General features: G+C 39.3%; 3 protein-coding genes across 7 annotated transcripts; all 3 read left to right on the forward strand.

Moving 5' to 3' along the window:
• Window positions 1-4505: 4505 nt before the first annotated feature.
• LOC125312471 (tRNA-specific adenosine deaminase TAD2-like) lies at window positions 4506-11806 on the forward strand. 5 transcript variants are annotated; one of them, XR_007197747.1, is made up of 8 exons: window positions 4506-4766; window positions 6409-6446; window positions 6571-6637; window positions 7636-7795; window positions 7885-7981; window positions 9182-9285; window positions 10622-10719; window positions 11492-11806. XR_007197747.1 is itself a non-coding variant. In XM_030697085.2 (7 exons), the coding sequence occupies exons 1-7, from the start codon at window positions 4644-4646 to the stop codon at window positions 11509-11511; spliced, it is 603 nt and encodes a 200-aa protein (XP_030552945.2). In that variant the 5' UTR covers window positions 4506-4643; the 3' UTR covers window positions 11512-11806. The 5 variants fall into 5 exon arrangements, 4 of the variants coding, with proteins under 4 accessions (XP_030552945.2, XP_048131660.1, XP_030552943.2 ...); XM_030697085.2 differs by lacking the exon at window positions 9182-9285; XM_048275703.1 differs by lacking the exon at window positions 10622-10719 and having other exon boundaries at window positions 11492-11530.
• Window positions 11807-13496: 1690 nt separating this feature from the next.
• LOC125314141 (TMV resistance protein N-like) lies at window positions 13497-18504 on the forward strand. The gene is made up of 5 exons (XM_048275623.1): window positions 13497-13989; window positions 14197-15304; window positions 15395-15673; window positions 17578-18402; window positions 18481-18504. Exons 1-5 carry the CDS (start codon window positions 13517-13519, stop codon window positions 18502-18504), a joined length of 2709 nt encoding a protein of 902 aa, XP_048131580.1. The 5' UTR covers window positions 13497-13516.
• On the forward strand, window positions 18439-19466 carry LOC125314191. Its single transcript, XM_048275701.1, has 2 exons — window positions 18439-19282; window positions 19371-19466. Exon 1 carries the CDS (start codon window positions 18588-18590, stop codon window positions 19251-19253), a length of 666 nt encoding a protein of 221 aa, XP_048131658.1. The 5' UTR covers window positions 18439-18587; the 3' UTR covers window positions 19254-19282; window positions 19371-19466.
• Window positions 19467-19735: the final 269 nt, after the last annotated feature.

The following is a 19735-nucleotide window of genomic DNA, read 5'->3' on the forward strand; positions in this document are numbered from 1 at the left end:
AGGACAAAACCTGGCTACGAGTAATCCGTGAGCTCTCTTGTTCCTTTTCTAAGCTCCTGCGCTTTCAATCTCAACTATACTGTCTCACTCGAGGCCATGGCGGAGGCAAAGAGGCAAACCCTAGGCCGCTCGTCGAACCGAGTGCAAGCTCATCGAGGACAAAGCCCCGCGCGAGATCACATTCTCCGAGCGTCACTGGGGCATGTTCCGGAAGGTGAGCGAGCTCGCCATCCTGTGCGGCCACCCCATCCGCCACCGCAGCTGCAGCCCGCGCTCTCGACAAGTGCAAGAAGAAGTACCAAGATGCGGCGTCGAAGCTGGAAGAGGGACGCGGTCAATGGCGGAAAGAGAGGAGGAGGTGCTGGGAATTGTTGCGACCACATGTGGTGGGGATGGGGATGCTGATGACGGCGTGGGAGCGGAAGAGTCAAGAGCGTTATGCAGCTTCCCTGGAGAATTTGATGAAGAAGGTCGCTGATAAGATAGACACCAGTATGTAAATTATGACTCAGCGTTCCTTTTTCGATCACTTAATTTGTTTGTAGAGGATTATGCACAAAGTATTGCCTCATAAAAACAGTAATTTCACCTGCTAATTTGTAGTTTTTTTCTCACGTAATTTATATGCATGGAACGACTCGAAGTCGAAACTTTAGTTTAATACTAAATAGTTATGAACAATAGAAGATCATGAGGGATTATATGAACGATAGAAATTTCGAAAACGAACTTAATCTATTCATCTTTGTCAACGGGAAATACAAGAAGATTGGCGGTCCTCTCCATACATAGCAAGTCAGGTTCACCCAACATTCTCTCCTAAACGTGGGGGCTAAATCTTTGGTAGACGAGGCATGATGGCGATGTGGAAATCATGTCACGCCGGCCGAGGCCGGGAAGCGGAAGTGGTGGCTAGATGAGGCAGTCAGGAACGGCATGGAGGAGGAGGAGGAACTAGAGCATTATGCGGCGTTGCCGGAGGCTCTGAGGAAGTTGGTCGCCGCTGCCGATAGAGTCGGAGAGTGCGGTGATTTGGGTTTCTACACCCGATTGCTAGCGACGGACATGGACATAAGTAAGCATGGGCATGGCTGCTACGTTTCTCGCTGAACTGCAATATTCTTGTTAATGGGTCTGGACGGAATCGTCTTTATTAGTTGAACATAATTAGGGATTTTATCAAATTCCTTTTGTTAATTTCTTCTTCTGTTCAGTTTTTGGGAGACGAGGCATGATGGCGAAGTGGAAATCATGTTGAGATTATTCTTTGTATCTTCAGTTGACAAAGATGAATCTATCATATTCGTTTCAGTTCTTTCCTTCGTTAGTTAGACTAATCTCTCGTGATCTTTTGTTAAACCATTTAACGGAGACATTTCAAACCTCCGTTGTCACACAGTGTAACAAGTCAATCAAAAGTATGTAATTCTAAAATTTAAGTGCCATATAAGATCAGATGTAATTAGTCATTTCATCGCATCAGTATTTATAACTGACACTTAAAACACTTTGAAAGTTTCCCACCGAGAAAAAAAAAGGAAAAAAGTCACCAAAAATCCTAAACTATATATATATTTCTTTTTTTTTTTGTAAGGTAAGTATGTATTGATCTTTCAAAAGCTAGATACAAAAATACAGAGCACAAAAGCCATGAATTCAACATGGCACATAGGATGCCAAGGAGAGTTCAACGGTGAACTGGTCACAAAATACACCAAGAGAAGGGGAAGAGCCCAACAGGCTAACAAGCTAGCAGAGGAACAGAAAGCCAAACAAGCGGCCAAACTAGAATAGTAACCAACCAACTATATATATATATTGTGACACATTTAACCTAAACTTTTCTTTATGTCACAAAAAACCTTAAACTTTTATCCATGTAACATATTTACCTCAAACTTATACTAGTGTGACACATTTATGCCATTTTTTTTTTGTGACACTAAAAATCTTAAACTTTTATCAATGTGACAAATTAACCTCAAAATTTAAGGTAAATGTGTCACAAGCCTATAAGTTTGGGGTTTTTTATGTCATAAAAAGATAATTTGGGGTAAATGGATCATATTGATATAAGTTTGAGATTTTTTGTGTCATAAAAAAGTATTTGAGATGAATATGTCACACGGGTACAAGTTTAGAATTTTTGATGTCACAAGAAAAAATTTAGGGTAAATGTGTCGCAATTAGCATGTTTCTTTTACTTATTCGTCTCCCTTTCTTTGGTGCTTTTGGGATTAGAAAATGGTGATCTGAAAACTGAAAACGAGAAGGATAGTGATGGCGATGCCGAGAATAGTTCTTCAACATCTGAGGACCATCGTAACTCATTCAACGAGTACAGATGAGGAGTACAGATGAGGACTTGAGGAGTGGAGTATCGCCATCTCCTCCGTACGCATCTGTGAACAAGCCTCTAGAGTCAAATGCGGTCGTTCGGAAGTGGAAGCCGGAGATGATCCACAGATCGAGCGGAAGGATGTCGACGAAGCTGTTGGCGATGATACTGATGGCCAAGGAAGCGAGTTAAAGCCGAACGGTGCTCTTATTACAGTTTAGTTTGTCAAGGAAGAAGAAACCCGGGGAGAGTTGGAGAGCGCCAAATATCTACATCGACAGGCTCGAGTCCACAAAGGAGTCTGTACAATGGAGACGGTGAGAGCTTTTGCGTGACGAATTCAGCAGAGAAGCCGGTACTTCACTTGTTTTCGATCAACTGTCGCGTACGATTATATGACCCCTTTTTGAAACGTGCGCCTCCGGAAATGGAATTCGCTTGATAAAGCTGTCGCGCCATTGCTCCGCAGCCTGAGGTACCGGTGACTCCAAGAGCGGCGCAAAGGACTTCTGTGGATGAATTGCTGTGGATTGCTTGATGTCATAGCTAGGTCCAGGACATAATTTTCAGGCTTTGGTTTTCCAAGTCACCTGGGAAATTGGTTTGGTAGCTAGGCTTTGTAATGCAGCAGCATTTACATGTTTGTCAAGGGAGTAACTCTACTCTTTGAGGTCTGAAAATCGTTCTTGTTGCCGATATGCTCCAAGACTGCGAAGTTCACCAAAATCAACCGGCAAGTACTCGGGGTCCGTTGTACGCGGGACCGAGGAGCTCCTCTCGAATCCCCTCCCTCGCTCGAAGATGCCGAGTCGCAGAAGACAGACGTTAAAATACCCGAACCAAGAAAGTTAGATGCGGCGGTTTACTTCAGCTCAGGATCCTTCCTATGCTTAGTTGCTCCAGATTGTTAGCTCCGGCGGACGCATTTTCACCGAATCGTGTTTTGATTCGGGCAGATCACTTTGCTCCGCATCCCTTGAAACAACAGTATCTGTGTATGCTGGCCAAAGGTAATGACAGACTCGCTGGAAAAATATACGCCTTCGATTCTCTTTGATTCTGATCAGCAAATCCTTAGCGAGCTTGCTCTGAACTTGAATCGTCAAGCTTGATTCCTTCCAATTGTACTTTGGTTTGCAGAGAGAACTGGGAATCTGTTATCAGTCGAAAGATGGCGAGCTCAACAAAGATTTCTGGTAAAATATTTCCCTCCAAACAAACAAAGCCTTAGTCAAAATCAATTTTTTGTGTTACCAAACTACCCTTTGATCATAGTAGGAATATAAGGATTTGGATTGCCTAACATTGAGATTTCTGTGACATGCGTGACATTATTCAAATTAGGCCGTTCAAATAAAAATGGACGATCCGATTTGAACCACGTCATGTGTTAAAAGGGAGAGAAAAAATGTGAGCGAGAAATTTTTTGGGGTTTCAAAAATTTTGAATTCCAAACGTGAGTCAAATCAAACCGTCTATTTTCATTCGGATGTCTTGATTCGAGTAATGTCACGCATGTCATGGAAATCATAATGTTAAACGATTCGGATCCGAAATGTAATAGGTCTTCAAGGAGGCCCACATGCTTTATAAATAGTAAATCATTTTTATTAGTGCTTGCATGATGTTAATTGATGCAATTCAACACAGGGGCCCTTACCCCCTTTGTGCATTCATCCTTAATTTGGTCATGGACTCTCGTCTCCTCTTGAGCAACAACCCCAAATGGAGTTTGAACTTTGAAGTGGACTGGCAAATCAACAAAGCAGTTGCTCATGAGCTAGCAAATTTTGACTTTTTCGTCGAATGGGAATCACATCTTCTTTTCTTTTTAATGATCCCTCATCTAAAGTAAAAACATATAATGTTAGTAGAATCTTCTTTAATCAATCATCTTAACATAGGCTCTTTTTCCTCCTTGTAAAATACGCACCGCTTTGATGGAATGGAACTGTTTTTTTTTTTTTAACCCAAAACAAAAAAATTATATCCTTTTTTTAAATAATCCTTTTGCTAAATCCCCTTTAACCCTGGTTAACTATATATATATCCTAAAATAATTTTCTGTAATTCGTTCTTCCATTTAATCTCTTTCTTTGTTTTTAATTCCTTGATTTTCCCGTTCTAAGCTCTCTTCCTTTCCTCTCCAGTCTCCACCATAGCCCCATGTAATATCACGGCTGCTCATCTTTCATCCCACGCCGGCGAGCTTCGACGAATGGAAGATAGCCACCTGCCAACGGTGGCGACGAACAGAAGTTGTTCTTCCCAAAACAGACTAGCGCACCGAAGGTGACAGAGACCGATGAGCGGAGGCGACGGACCACCGCCACCACCACCGACCGTAGCCATGGAAACTGATAGCGTAGCTTCGGGCGAACGATTCTCTCCTGAGGTTCTGGGTTTTATGCGGCTTGCTATAGATCAGGTAACGCCTGGCGCAGCCGAATTGTATTGACTTGATGTAGTACTTGAGCTGAAGCTTGATTCCGATTCGTTCGGTGCTGTAATTGCGCGGGAACTTGAAGAATTTATAGTTGAATTTGTACAGGAGGCGTTGAATAAGTGTTTCTTTGCAAGTGTTGTCTGTGGATGCGTGGTAATGCATCCATCGGTAATCGACATTGCACGCTGTTAAATCAGCAGCAATCCCTAGAAGGTATAGGTTTTCTTTCTCTCTTTTCATAGGTGGCAATTTATTGAAAGAAGTAGGTGAAGTCTAGTTTTAAAGGAAAAACAAGCAAGGCAGCGTGCAGCAACGGGAAGTTGGGTGTACATGGGTGGTTCAGTCCCCTTTTAAAGCCAAAAACAGAGCCAATCCAGATGCTGTAGGTTGGGAGGGATGGATTTGGGTGCTTTTTAGGTGTCTAGGAAATGTGGATGTGGAGTTTGTGCCTATCATGAAGATGTGTAGTGGGTGATAGGTTTGCGGGGATAATTTATTTGTTAGAAGCTTCGATCACTGGGATAGGACTCTGTTGTAGGTTTCATGAGGTATTTGAAGAAGAGACAAAACCATAGAACCATAGAGGAATGAAGAAGATGCAATGAGATGGCAAGCCACCAGGAAAGGTTGCTTGACAGTCGAGTCCTTTTGCCACCTTTTGACTTTGGCACCTAGGGAGCATTTAAACGCAAATTTTTTTGGAGCATGAGAATAATGTGAACATGGGTTGTGCCCGTTGATAAATGGTTAGGTGGCTATTTTCTTTGGCCCTGTGGCCTGTGGATATGGAAAAAGAAAAAAATCATGAGAAACCCAGAGTTTACGTAAGTTATTCAGTAGAATAGAGACAGAATCACAAGAAGCTGATTGTCAATTCCGATGTCCAAAAGCTTCGCAACAGTTTTAGGGATCTTTTTTTTTTTTTTTTTTTTGGTGACCCAGGGAACCCCCGCACGGCCAGCAGCCGGGGGTAAACCCCGGGGGCAACACGTGCTAGCCACCACACACGTGCCACTGGTTAAGTCACTCTGCAACGCCCCTGGGATTTGAACACTCGACCTTTTGCGAGAGGAAGAGTGCACGAACCAGCGGCGCCACCTTTTAGGGATCTCTTTTTATCCTTATATGCCATAGAATTTATGAAGGAAAATGACCCAGATGCTAAAACTCTAGGAAGCTTCTTGAATTTTTAAGTGAAACCTCATTATTGAAAGACAAGCTTCTGAGGTAACCATGCTAGGACACACTGGAATGAGCAACATGTAGTTTCTCAAATTAGTTCTTGTTTTTTCCGTGCTTTTGTTAGAGCCATATAAGTTTAACCGTTAGGTGGGATTTGTATCTCGTATTACAGACGAGTATGTGGGTATAATCATTGCTGGGAGGTCAATGACCAGTACATTATACGAGACCTGCAAAATCTTGATCATATAACTATGAGACATGCGTTTTTTCCTTTAGTATCTGCATATTGATGCTGAAGTATTTCTACTGCTGGCAACGTGATGCTGATTTCCTCTTGAATTTGCCTTTATGCATGCATTAGAGAATTTCTGACTCCTATTCTCATATTTTTTTCTCCTAACAAGTAAAGTAACGAGACCTATTTCTTTTCTTATGTAAGGCAAAGCTTGCGTTGGACAGCCTTGAAGTTCCAGTTGGGTAAGATACTGGTTTTAAGTAACCAGGCGCATTTCATATATGTTACTTTATTTTGTAAATGAGATGATTAGTATTATAGTCTTAATTAGTGAATGATTTCAGATTGGACTCTTTGATTGAACAGCTGTGTGATTGTTGAGGATGAGAACGTTATTGCGGCAGGAAGAAACCGGACTAACGAGACACGGAATGTATGTTTATCATTGCTTCTCCCCGCCATTATATAGATTGTGCCCAGCAACACTTTGTTGTTTTTCCAAATTGATACCCTCCAATTATCCACTCGTAGTTTATTGTTGATCATTTTATGTTTCTCCCTTAATATGTATTTATTAGATAATAAAATAATATATATATAATCAAATCTGTTAATAAGTTGAATTTTCCATGCATGATTAGGCTGTAAGGTGTTTTGTTCCCCGTTACTCTACATAAAATATAGCCACAGGTAACAACAACAATAATCTTGCTTTATTATACACAATGTTTTACCTTTTTCATTTGCCATTGTGCTATGTTTGGAACCATATTACAGTCTTTATCTGCTTTTGTGAAGTTCCTAACATTGTTCTTTCAGGACGTATGTAGCTAGATATCTAGTATACTATGTGGTCTAAAAATGCATTGTGACCGTTGTATTGCCTTTTAAGATGCAAGAACCTGCTCCTTGGCCACAGTTCTTCTTACAATGCCCATTTACACAACTAATTTAAGCTTGGCTTCTGGTAGAGATCATCTCTTAACTAATAGTATAATTCTTTAATCATTTATAGCCATGAGGTGACAATACATTACTATAGATGATTTTATGGATAGTAATGAATAGTTGATGTGAAAAATGCCCTTTATTATCTTGTGGAGCTTAATAAAAAGACAAAGGCCCCTTGCTACAGGGGTATATTTAAAAATACTGTTAGGAAAGGTAGAGGTGGCTGATCCAATAAGAAGCCTCTTTTGCCATGTGAGATTTTCATCAACTTCAAGTGAGCAAAACTTGTTGACTTCATGTAGTATAAGCCTTGATCAACCTTATATCTACTCTTAGTTAGTAAATTTGAAGGAGAAAGCACATTCCTCATGAAATGTATTTCGTAAATTCATGTTGAAACTACACTATGAGTAACTGTCTCTCTCACAAAGCTCCTAAGTTTGATATCCTTGCTTTGTTTTTCTCCTTGCGCTTTCATAGGCAACGAGACATGCAGAGATGGAAGCGATTGATGTTCTTCTTATACAGTGGCAGAGGACTGGATTTACGGCTGCAGAAGTTGCGGAGAAGTTTTCAGCATGCTCCCTTTATGTGACATGTGAACCCTGCATAATGTGTGCAGCGGCATTGTCAATCATTGGTATATCTGTTGATCAAACTGAAATAAAACTAAAATCTGCTCAAATTTGTTTATTTATAAATATTTGGATGACTCTTATTCTTTTGTAGGTATAAAGGAAGTATACTATGGCTGTGCAAATGATAAATTTGGAGGCTGTGGCTCAATACTGTCGTTACATTCAAGTAGCTCTGAGGCATGCATTAGGTCAGATTCTGAACTTGCTTTTGCTGGTTTTGTGTCTACATAGCTTTACTTTGAAATTATGACATATAACAATTGACAACTAGTTCTTTCCTTACATTTCCTTACCAAAAAAAAAAACAATTGACAACTAGAGCTTACTGGAGGTTTCTGATCCTTACGTTGATAACGGATGGATGTGGGTTCATAGTGATTCTGTATGTTGTTGCACGTTGATTGTTGTAACGCATAACCATGAAAATAAATGGAGGTTTGTGGAACTAATTTTCCATCTTTTCTGTCCTTTCCTTCGTTTGAGTGGAAGAAAGTGGTGTTTCTGGAAGCATCAAGAAGTCAGGTTTATATTTATTCTTTCTTTTTCAGCTTTGTTTCCTTTTTCTTAAATTCTTTGTGACTTGTTAGACAGCTCCGTTTTCTTTATTTGCCCTAAAAAGGTTTACAGTTCTGGGAAGTGCAACAAGTTATGCTAACATTAGTTTCTTTTTTCCTTTTCCCTCTCCCCCCTGTTTCTTCATTTCTTCTTTCTGACTTTTTTTCACTCAGTGAGATTCTTTGATGGCTTTAATGTTATCATATTTAAATCGAGAAATATAGTATCTTCAAAGAAGTATGATATTCTAACAATGGGGAAATTCATGCTTTCTGATATGTCATGGGCAATGTACTTGATAAAGAAATCTATTTTCTTGTCTGATAGTTGCAATTGTCTCTTCTTGCATACATGTGAGCATGTGCCTGCTAAATTGTGGTGTATGGCTTGTGTTTCCAGTATGATTTTTCATCTGTCTGACGCTGTTACGTGCTAACATTTCACGTCTCCTAAGCTTGTTCAGAACTCATCAATTTTTCACTTCGACTTTGTCGACGTAAATGTTAAAACGTAGTGAAACGTGATCTGTTTCATTGTGATTTGAGCAGTGCATGAAGTTGCTAATCTAGATTACGGACATTGTTTTCAGTTCAAAGTGGTAGTTTTGAAAGAGCAAGCTCAAGTACTGGGGGAAGAAGCAAGAGATGTACCGAGGATGCACCTAAAGAAAAATTTAAAAGGGGAAAAAATAAATTATGAAATCTCATACTTTTAGAGCTTGAAATTCATAGCTATGTACAGTGATTAATAATCTGATTATGAGTCAAAAGCATTCTGGGATGCATCTGCCTGATTTAGGAATGTTTCCAACTTTTTTCTTGTTTCTCTTGCAGTATTGGGAATTCTGGATCAAAGGGATTCAAATGTTGTGGAGGTATAATGGCATCAGAAGCCATTTCTCTTCTGCGAGATTTTTATGAACGAGGAAACCCTAATGGTATAAATGGCGATAACCTTTTTAACTAGTCGGACTATCTCTTCGAAAGAATGTTATTATACTGCAGTTTGCACCTATTTACATTAGATAACATAAGGGAAATGGTAGTTCATTTTCAATGGACCCATAGTTACATATACATTTTAAGAGGCTTTTATGAAATAATAGAGAAATTCTACTTAGAACAAAAGTTTTCTTTATCAATCAATCAAGTTGAGCATTGTGCCTTGGCAACATCTCCTTGAAAGACCCTTCTGGAAAAATTTAACTTTTAGAGCCTATATCAACTGTCTTCCTAGCACTGATCCCCTTCCATATTGATTAAGAAGAAATGAGGAAGCCTGTTTCTGTTTCTACTTTTCATTCAATTTTCTTAACCACCTATAGAAAGAACTGTAGCTGGAGGCTTTTGGTGATTGCAGATCTCCCTGAACAACTCTCTCTCTCTCTCTCTTCCATATGTAAATTGTTTGCTGCAGTGAAGATATGCTGTTGTATCCTTGGTCTGGAGTATTATCTGCCCAATGGAATGTTTTGTAATGACTAAGGGCTAGTGAAATTGCAATTATAGAAGTAGTGGGTCATTGGTTGGATGAGAATTCATTCAGAAGTTTTCTCCATTAAAGATAAGGAGCTCAAGAGTGCTCATCTTGACAATGTGCGTACACTTATCCAGACTGACACTTAGTTTGCTTGAGTGAGCCGTGTTCCACCTTATAATGGTTGCTATGAATAGGTGTAGAATTTGCCCAGTAAACAAAAGGTAAGAGTTTCAGATGCCCAGTCTTCTTCCTTTTTTTGTTTTGCGGGGGGGGAGGGGGGCACTAATGCCGTGCTTATCATATGTAGCTTCCCTCTAGACTCGGTATACCTAGTGAGATGGCCTATTGAAATATAGGATTTCATGTCCTTGATTAAGAAAAATGTCGAAGTGCATTATCTTAATAGTTGATAATCCATTGGTTAGACTCATTAGAGGGAAATATCTTCTTCCTTGATCCCTATCATGAATTTGTAAGCATATATGGTTCTTGGTCGAGCGATTGTCCAATTTGCGTTCTTCAGTTGAAAATATTTCAAGAGACTGATCGGACCGTAACCTTTTGATGCCTCTGAGATATAGCACGCTTTGGAAAGTCTTTACATACAGAAAAGATGGCCTCAAATAAATTTTCTTTGCAACGATAAAATCTAGTTGGTTGAACCTTGTTTCATGAAGTATCATTTCTCTTCTCCGGTTTTCCCCTCCTTTTCCATCCATTTTCTATTTACGACATCGTGGAATCTATCATTCGTTTGTATATATGTATGCTCAGTACTAACATTTGATTTTCAGCTCCAAAGCCTCACAGGTCACAGGTTACTCAGGCTTAAACTTAGATCTACGTGCATTGATTCTTCCTGTTGAATCTTCCCATGCCTTTGCACAACTAGGTAAGACCTTTGAACTTGTGATTCCTTGCTTTTCTGAACATCATGTGCATCATGTAGAGATGGAACGACTATAGGTTACTTGTGCATATAACAAGTCGGCTGCATGGTGTGACCTTCCTGTATTATAACCTGTTAGCAACGGAATGGCATGGATTAGGGCGCTGTGGCAGTATGATGCTCATGTGACTTTTGTGTGTACCTACCGCTATAAATTCCCTTGTGTGGTGGTAGTCAATTACAACGAGGCACTTTTAAGGTCTTCAAGATGGAGTTAGACAACATCCTTGCTCTCATTTCTTATTCTCGGTTTATCATGGTTGTTTTGTTCATTGTTCTTATTCCTGTAAGTTAATCTCTTTATTTGACTTTATCCTAAAAGTAAAAACTGGCAGTTCAAGGTAGTTCCCATTCTTGAAGTGAGAACTAATTGCAAAATAACTTTTGAACCATAGTTTTGTGACTCTTTGTATTCTACATATAAAGTGCAAATTTGGATTTGACGTCATTGGTTCTAGCATAGTAAGACTGCTGTTTGTCCGAAACAGTTGAGGGTAATTATTTTGTCTTAAGATCTTAAAAAGTTGCATAATCATAGTGTGTTTAGACAGCCCTTTAAGTGGAGAGATCCCTGTGAATGGTAATGACGATGATTAGCATTCTATTTGATGGTACGAAGATGTAGTTAAACATCTAGAATTCCATAGTGCCTTCAAATGATTTAGTGTACACTGACTGACAATGAATGTGCCATTTACTGAATTTCCTATTACAGAGTTTCATCAGGGGACCTGAGAAAGGAAGCGTGATGCACGCGGGGATCAGTTTTTGCCCGGATGATCAGGCGCTTACTGAGGGTTGCAGCTGTGGTCACAAGTCCATTCAATTATTTAGCTTGATTATGAGATTGTAAGATAACTTATGGCATCGCCCTGTGTAGGTATCCCTTTTTGTTAATGCTAGTTTTTCTCATCAACCTATTCTGTAATCTAGCTTGATTATTATTATTATTTTTTTTAGCTTTCGAACTTTGAGGTAATTCTAGGCACGCTATTGATGTGTCTGAGCTTCGTAATCTTGGTCTATATCACGTGTGATCCCTAGTGGTCCGCGACATAACCGGCACCCAAGCATGCTGGGCAGTGCCGTGCCCTGCTAATACCACATTCTCTTGAGCGTACATGTCATATTCCAAGAAACGAGACTCCAATCCTGGGTAAACAAACCTCTTCCAAGCAACCTTGGCCCCATGATTATTCTCCAACAGCTGAGATCTTCATATCAACTTCTTTGGCATAGTAAAAATTTGGCCAGTTGGGGTCTACCTGCATAACCGAGGTGTTTTACCGTCCATGTAGTCATTTCAGTTTGTAATTTCCCTGATCAAGGACCAACATTCCACATTTACTATTACAACTATGGAAAATCATGGTGCTTAAGTATGGACCAAGATTTCAAATATGTATGAACACTTGGACTTATTTTCACTTAGGACCACATGCCACGGCGTTTTTTGGATTGTCGCGATCACACAAATTTCTTTGTTTGATGCTCAATTTATTATTAAGGGCCTGTTTGGTTCAGCATTGCAAATGAGCATTGGAGCTCTAAAGTCCCTTGGCCAAATGCAAATGGTGTTTAGTTCATTTTTTGACTCACTTTGGGAAGATGCAATTGCATCTCAAATGCTCTTCAAAGTCCCTTAGCCCAAAGTACCTCCGGAGGTACTTTGGGCTAAGGGACTTTGGCGAAATGCAACTAATTTTTTTATTATTTTAATTTTTTCACCTTTGCTTGCCGCCATCGCCGCCGCCACCGCCGCCGCCGGTCACCGCCGTCGCTTTTTTTTCAAAAAGAAAAAATATTTTACAAAGTTCATTTTTCACCAAACAACATTTTCGTCAAAGTTGCTTTTTAAATGTGTTTTTAAAATATACTTTACCAAACACTACTTGCATTTTGAAAAAGGCCTTTAGCCCAAAGGTATTTGCATTTTCTCAAAGTCCTTTGGCCAAATGTTGAACCAAACAGGGCCTAAGTTGTTGATTAACTTGACTGGTTAACATTAGATAATTTTCTATTAAATGTCATTAGTGAGCCTATGACAAAAGCTAACCTAATGTCTTCTGACATGAAAGACTTCAATTACAAAACGGAAAATGAGGAATAAACAGAGCAAAGCCATTTCCACGAAGCTGGTTTGCGGTCTTTAACAAAAATAAGTCCAGGTGTTCATACCAATGAAATATCTTGGCCCATACTTAAAGCACCAGATATAACATTATTTTTTGCTGGTACACTTTTTTTTTTTTTTTTTGAACGAAAACCTTCATTTCATACGACAAAAAGAGTACATAACTTCAAAATAAATATGCGAATTCGATAAAATAAGTAAAATAGAAAAATTTAAAAAGTAAATCAACTTGGTACTATTTGCAAAGACGAGCCCATTCTCTAAAGACAGATTTATTGTAACACCAAAGCACGTTCAACGGTTGATCACCGAATCTCGAATTATCATGTGTGCTGGTACTCTTAGACTTTGCGAGTTATTATATCTCTTTTGAGGGGTGATGTGGTGAATTATTATATAGCAAGTAAAAAAGCAACTTCTCGGAGTTGGGGATGACATTTCGAGGAAGCTACCAAAGTTGACCTAGATCGCGAGAATCCTCCGCCCGGGAATTGGCTGATCTATTGGTATCCGCTACTTCCGCCGAATAATGCGGTGGTACGCGGTCTTCGGTACAGGAATAAATCAGCAAGAAGATCAAGCCGATTGTCGAAACTTCATCATCCAATGGCTTCTTCGTCCAAACCCGTGAAGGTTTATCACGTGTTCCTGAGCTTCAGAGGCACGGATGTCCGCGACAATTTCCTCCGCCATCTCTACGCAGCTCTTGACCTGAAAGGAATCTACACTTATGTCGACAGCGAGGAGCTCAGGAAAGGGGAGGAAATAGGGCCGGCGCTTACGAAGGCGATCGAGAAATCGCACATGGCGGTCATCATTTTCTCCGAGGCTTACGCTTCCTCATCGTGGTGTTTGGAAGAGGCGGCGAAGATCATGGAGTGCCGGGAGGAGAGAGGCCTCATGGTCTTCACGGTGTTTTACAAAGTGGAACCCAGAGAAGTGAGGACGCCAAGAGACAAGTACAGAAAAGCCATGGACAAACACGAGTCCAAGTTGGGGGAGAACTCGGAGGAAGTGAAGAGATGGAAGGAAGCTCTTTCAAAAGCCAGTAACTTGTCCGGGTGGGAATTGAAGGACGGGTAAGTAGAGTGCATGAATTAAAAGAGCATGAATCACTTGTTTTAATCGGTGTGGAGCTCTTAGGGTTCTAACTCGACTCAGTCAGAATAGGTTTAGTTAAGTTGTGTGCTTGTGATTATCATTATTGGTTGGTGATTGCTCGTTATTTGCTAATTCAAATTGCTAAGACGATGCTACAATCTTTTTTCCCGTTTTTTTTTTGTCAGAGATGACTCAGATCATATACAGAGAATTGTGAAGGATATTGCCAATAGCCTTGGCCGAACACCTTTGCATGTTGCTAAGCATCCGGTCGGGATAGATTCCCGTGTGGTTAAGCTGAAATCGATGTTAAACCTTGAGTCTCAGGATGGCATTCTCATGATGGGATTGTGGGGAAAAGGAGGCATAGGAAAAACGACTCTAGCTAAAGCCATTTACAATGATATTTTCGGTAAATTTGACAGTTCAAGTTTTCTGGCAGATGTTCGCGAAACTTCAAAAGAATGCAAGGATTTGGTCACTTTGCAGGAGAAATTATTATCCGAGATACTATTACGGAAAGAAAAATTAGTAGTGTCTAGTGTTGATGCAGGTTCTGAGCTAATACGAGAAAGACTTCAGCACAAAAAAGTTCTCCTTGTCCTTGATAATGTCGATGACTTACGCCAGTTAAATGCTTTAGCAGGAGAAGGCAATTGGTTTGGTAATGGAAGCAGGATTATTGTTACTACAAGAGATAAACATTTGATAACTTGTTGTGCAATTGATCAAGTTCTTGTGCATGAAGTTAAAGCACTAGAAGACAGTGAAGCTCGTGAGCTGCTGAGCAGTCATGCTTTTCCGACACACCAAAAATTAGAAATCAGAAGAGATTTGGTGGATAGTGTTTTGAATCATGCTGGAGGCCTTCCTTTAGCACTTGAGGTGCTGGGTTCCTTCTTGTGTGGGAGAAGAGAAGATGTATGGGAAAGTTCACTAAAGAAGCTTTCTAAGATTCCCAACAAGACCATTAACGATGTGCTCAAAATAAGCTATGATGGACTGGAGGAAAATGAGAAAGAGATTTTTCTCGACATTGCCTGCTTTTTTAAGAGGAGAGATACTGAGTACGTAAAGAAAGTTCTCAATAGTTGCGAACTTGAGGCGGTAATAGGATTAGAAATCCTCATTGAGAGGTCCTTGATAAACATTGAGCACGAGCAACTGCAAATGCATGACTTGATTCAGTCAATGGGTAAGGATATTGTGAGACTAGAATGTCGCGATGATCCCGGGAGACGCAGCAGACTATGGCTATTAGATGATGTTGTCGATGTTCTGTCGAGCGATATGGTAAGACTTGCAAATACGATCAAAATTCTGCTTTTTATCTTTGACTCGAATGACTAAACGTGCATAACTTAAATAGTCTTGTATACGCAGGGAGCTTGTGCTGTAAAAGCCATAGTGTTGGAGCCACCTACGCCAACGGAGATATATATCGGTCCCGATGCTTTTACAAAAATGAGAAAGTTGAGATTGCTCATTTTGCGCAACGTGCATAATTCATTCCAAGGTCCTATTTATCTTCCCGATGAGCTAAGATGGTTTCGATGGGCCGGATGTGCTCGCCCGATTCCAGAATTTTCCCCTGGTCGAAACAAATTAGTGGGACTTGATATGGAGGAATGCAATATGACACTAGTGCCAAAACAATTTAAGGTGAGCATTTACCTACATGAGCCTTTTTATTAGCTACTTCATCTGTGTATGTATTTGCTTTTTATATGTAGTAGGACACCAAAGGAAGTGGTGTTCCTTTGTTCAAAAAACAACTTGTCTACTTTCTTCAAGATCGCAAATACTTGAGTTGGGAACATTTTTACGTCTGGCAAAATTGGCATTTGAAAAATTAAGTGAAACAACTTAATTAGAGATATCCAATGGAAACATTTTGTTGATAAAATACACAATACAATTATAAATAAATGCAGAAAGAGAAAGATATTTCAACATTTGAAAACTTTTGAAGAAGGTTATCCAATCGTAAGAGAAAACTATATGGAGAGAATAATATATTTCGAGATTTAATTTTTTTTTTAAGGTCATTGTATCATAAGAAAATTCAAATTTTGGTGTTAAAAATATATGAGAGATGAAATAGAATAACCACTTTCAGGTTCTGTCCATGGTTATAATATTCGTAAATTAAGTAATTGAGGATAATTGATGGAAGAAATAAAAAAAAAAAAAACAAATTAAAACCATTAGAAGTAAGAGGTCTTCTTAAATTTGAATAATGATATTAATGAAGTTCAAATACTTTCTAAACCTGAAATTTCTAACTATTGACATCGTTATTTTTCAAAATCAAATAAAATCTACCTAATGCAGAAATTCAAAATGCAAATATGTTAGTGTAATCTGAGTAACCAAATTCTAACGGTGTCGGTTGTTTACATATAGCCTTTTTTAATTTTACATAAAAATCGCACTGTGATAAAAATAAAAATTAAAAAAAAAGTATGATGAACGAACCATTGACGTGTATAAAAATAAAAACACTGAAAGAGTAGCTGGCTAAGTCGTCAACATATCCTAATCACAACATCTCCCACTCAAAATAACTTTAGAAGCCACGTACGTAGTCATCATGTGATAAGAGACTTACCCAATCCATTTACGTAAACAGCATGATTTGTCCTGCATCTATAGACTTAGCCCCTACCACCATTTTGGGAATTACCAAAAATATCTTAAATCTATTATACATATGTCAATTTAAACTTTCAATTTTGCCAATTAGTCCTAAACCTATTGACGATTTGCCAATGTATTTATTTCGGTTAATTTTGTCCTGCAATCATTAATGGGAACGCCGGCCGTTCTACGTGACATGGCCGGATGCCAATGCTAGCGTGGTCAATTTTTATAGTTTTTTAAATTCTATAAATTTCTTATTTTATTTCCATTTTCTTTTTTTTTTCTTTTCCAATGTCCCTCCATTGGTCCGTGGCCTCGAAGATGGCTGGCGGAGGGAAATAAGAGAGAAGAAAAAAAAAGGAAAAGAAGTACAAATGGAAAATAAACAAATTAAGAATTAAAAAAAAAAAGCATAAATGGAAAAATAAACAAAATTAAGAAATTTTTTTAAAAAAATTACACATTGTTCACGTTAGCAACCATATCTGATCCAATTATTTTAAATAATATCTAAAATGTAAAAATGATAAGAGTTATCTATACCATGTTAAAGTGATCATGAAACTAAATTGTTAGGTAAAGCACACTTGTAAGTGTGTCACGTGGCTTAATCGTTTTATCGTATATCATTTGTAAAGTTTCAAAGTGCTTAAAAATTTCTCAATACAATGTATAATTCTCAGAAAATTAGTTTATAGTAACTTTGGAATTTTTTTTTTGGGTCAAAATAGTAACTTTGGATGAAAAGTTAATTGATGGGTTAAGAAATTTGCTCAGAAACCATAATAGTAAGCTCTAGGCTCCTTCCACATGAAGAGTGTTGAGGCCTAAGGATGAAAATCGTTGAAAGCACAGCTTCATACGAGCACCCTCTTTTTCCCTTTCAAAATGTTTTCCAAGAGTTAGTTTCGTTGTTTTCGCAGGACTTCCAACAATTGAAGTACCTTAATTTCAGTGAGTGCCAGTCACTGGTTCAAATGCCCGACCTCTCATGTACTCCAAATCTCGAGGAATTGGATCTCCAGGATTGCAAGAACTTGGTGGAAGCCCACGATTCAATTGCGTATCATGACAAGTTACATGTATTGAATCTAAGTGGGTGCTCTGAACTTTGTGTTTTTCCTAATGTGCTCAAGTCGAAAAATCTTGGAGTTCTCAATCTTTATGAATGCACAAAACTCGAGAAGTTCCCTGATATTCCACATAAGCTCGAAGGCTTGAAAAAACTTGGGTTACAAGGGACCGCTATTAAAGAGCTTCCAGCATCAATAGAAAATCTTGTCTCTTTGGAGGGAATGTATTTGGATAATTGCAAGAACTTGGTAAGTCTTCCCTCCGGCATTTACAAGTTACAAAACATTGAAACCTTGACACTTGACGGTTGCACAAATTTAACCGAGTTTCCAAAGTACGAGGATTCAGCTGATCCGCACATGAAGTTCGGACTTTCAAATTTAAGATGGTTAAATCTTTCGGGATGTAATCTATCCGAAGTAGATTTTCTCGAGAATCTTTCCTGTTTTCCCTCCTTGACAACTTTATTTCTGTGGGAGAACGATATTACTAGCCTTCCTACGTCCATTAATAAGCGTCATCGGTTGGAACGATTGGAAGTTTCAAATTGCCGTCGATTACAAGGGATTCCCGAGCTTCCACCATTTTTGCACCATCTTAAGGCAGAAGGTTGCGAATCTCTGCAAAAAAATGGAGAAGTCACTTTTTCCGTAGAACGTCGACCATGCCTCTTGGTCAGTTCACTCTCTCTCTCTCTCTCTCTCTCTCAAATTTCTATGTGGAATTCAGTAGGATTACTTAGCAAACTCCAGTTAAATTCTTCTATTGGGTACTAATATAACAAGCTTTGGTACTTTCTAACGGTCTCTCTTTAGAACAGAATCGTCCTTGTTCCGTTATTCTTTTCCCGGGAGGAGAGATGCCAGAGTGGGTCTTCCCTGTTGAAGATGATTTCGTGTCTTTCATGGCTTCAGCGAACTTGTATGATAAGTTCATTGGATTTGTTCTCTGCGTTGTTCTCGGTAATGATGAACAGCAAGGCGAACACTCATTTGAGGTTGTACTACATGCCAATGACAAAAGTTGGGCTTACAATGAAAAGACTTTTGATGCGTTGGATTCGGATCATATTTGGCTTCATTATCGCATGTCAGATTGGCTTCGGGGAAGAGTCGATTTTGGTCAAAATGGTGAGAGTAATGTACGATTTTTGCTTACCATGTCGAGTACAAACGTGAGAAAGTGGGGATTCCGAATAATATGCAAGCCACTAGAAGACGATTTGAAGGCCGTGCTTCAAGACAATCGGCTAATGGATCCAGCTTTACTCTATGAGATTGGGCATGAATCAACAGACTCAGAAGCTGAGAGTTCACATATGCATGAAGATAGTTCGATCGAAACAGATCTACAGAAAGACTTGCAAGACTGTCAACTGAGTACTGACAAACATAGTCAAATTGTATCAAAGAGAAATCATAAGCTTATTCTCCCCCAAGGCATGCAAACCAGCGCAATGTCGACTGCCAATTCGACTGGCCGAGGTGAGCATGGTAGTGTTGGCTTGCAGCTGTTGTTAGAATGATCGAAACTTGCCGAGGAAGCAATTCGCGGGTAAGTGAACTCGCTGATCTTGAGTACAATGCCTCTCTTTTTTTCTTGTCTTCTCGCTTCTTTTCTCAAGAAACCTTGTCATATGCAGTGGTTCCCACTTTTACTCATACTTCAACATTGAAGTATTTTATGTGCCCACTCCAAATAGTGTTGACTTTGCCAGCTACAACAATGGGAATGATCAGTCCGGTAGAGTTGGAAGCTATTGAGCAATGGCGGAGGACTGGATTTTCAGCTGCAGAAGTTGCAGAGAAGTTTTCAGAATGCTCCCTTTATGTGGCCTGTGAAGCATGCATAATGTGTGCCTCATCAACATCATCAGTCATTGGTACATCTGCTGATCATACTGAAATAAAACTGAACTTTCCTAAAATTTGCTTATTCATAAATGATTAGATGACTCTTAACCCTTTTCTCAGGTATAAAGCAGGTATGCTATGGCTGTGCAAATGA

The sequence above is a fragment of the Rhodamnia argentea genome, chromosome 3 (genome assembly GCF_020921035.1).
Source record: "Rhodamnia argentea isolate NSW1041297 chromosome 3, ASM2092103v1, whole genome shotgun sequence".
NCBI classification, from domain to species: domain Eukaryota; kingdom Viridiplantae; phylum Streptophyta; class Magnoliopsida; order Myrtales; family Myrtaceae; genus Rhodamnia; species Rhodamnia argentea.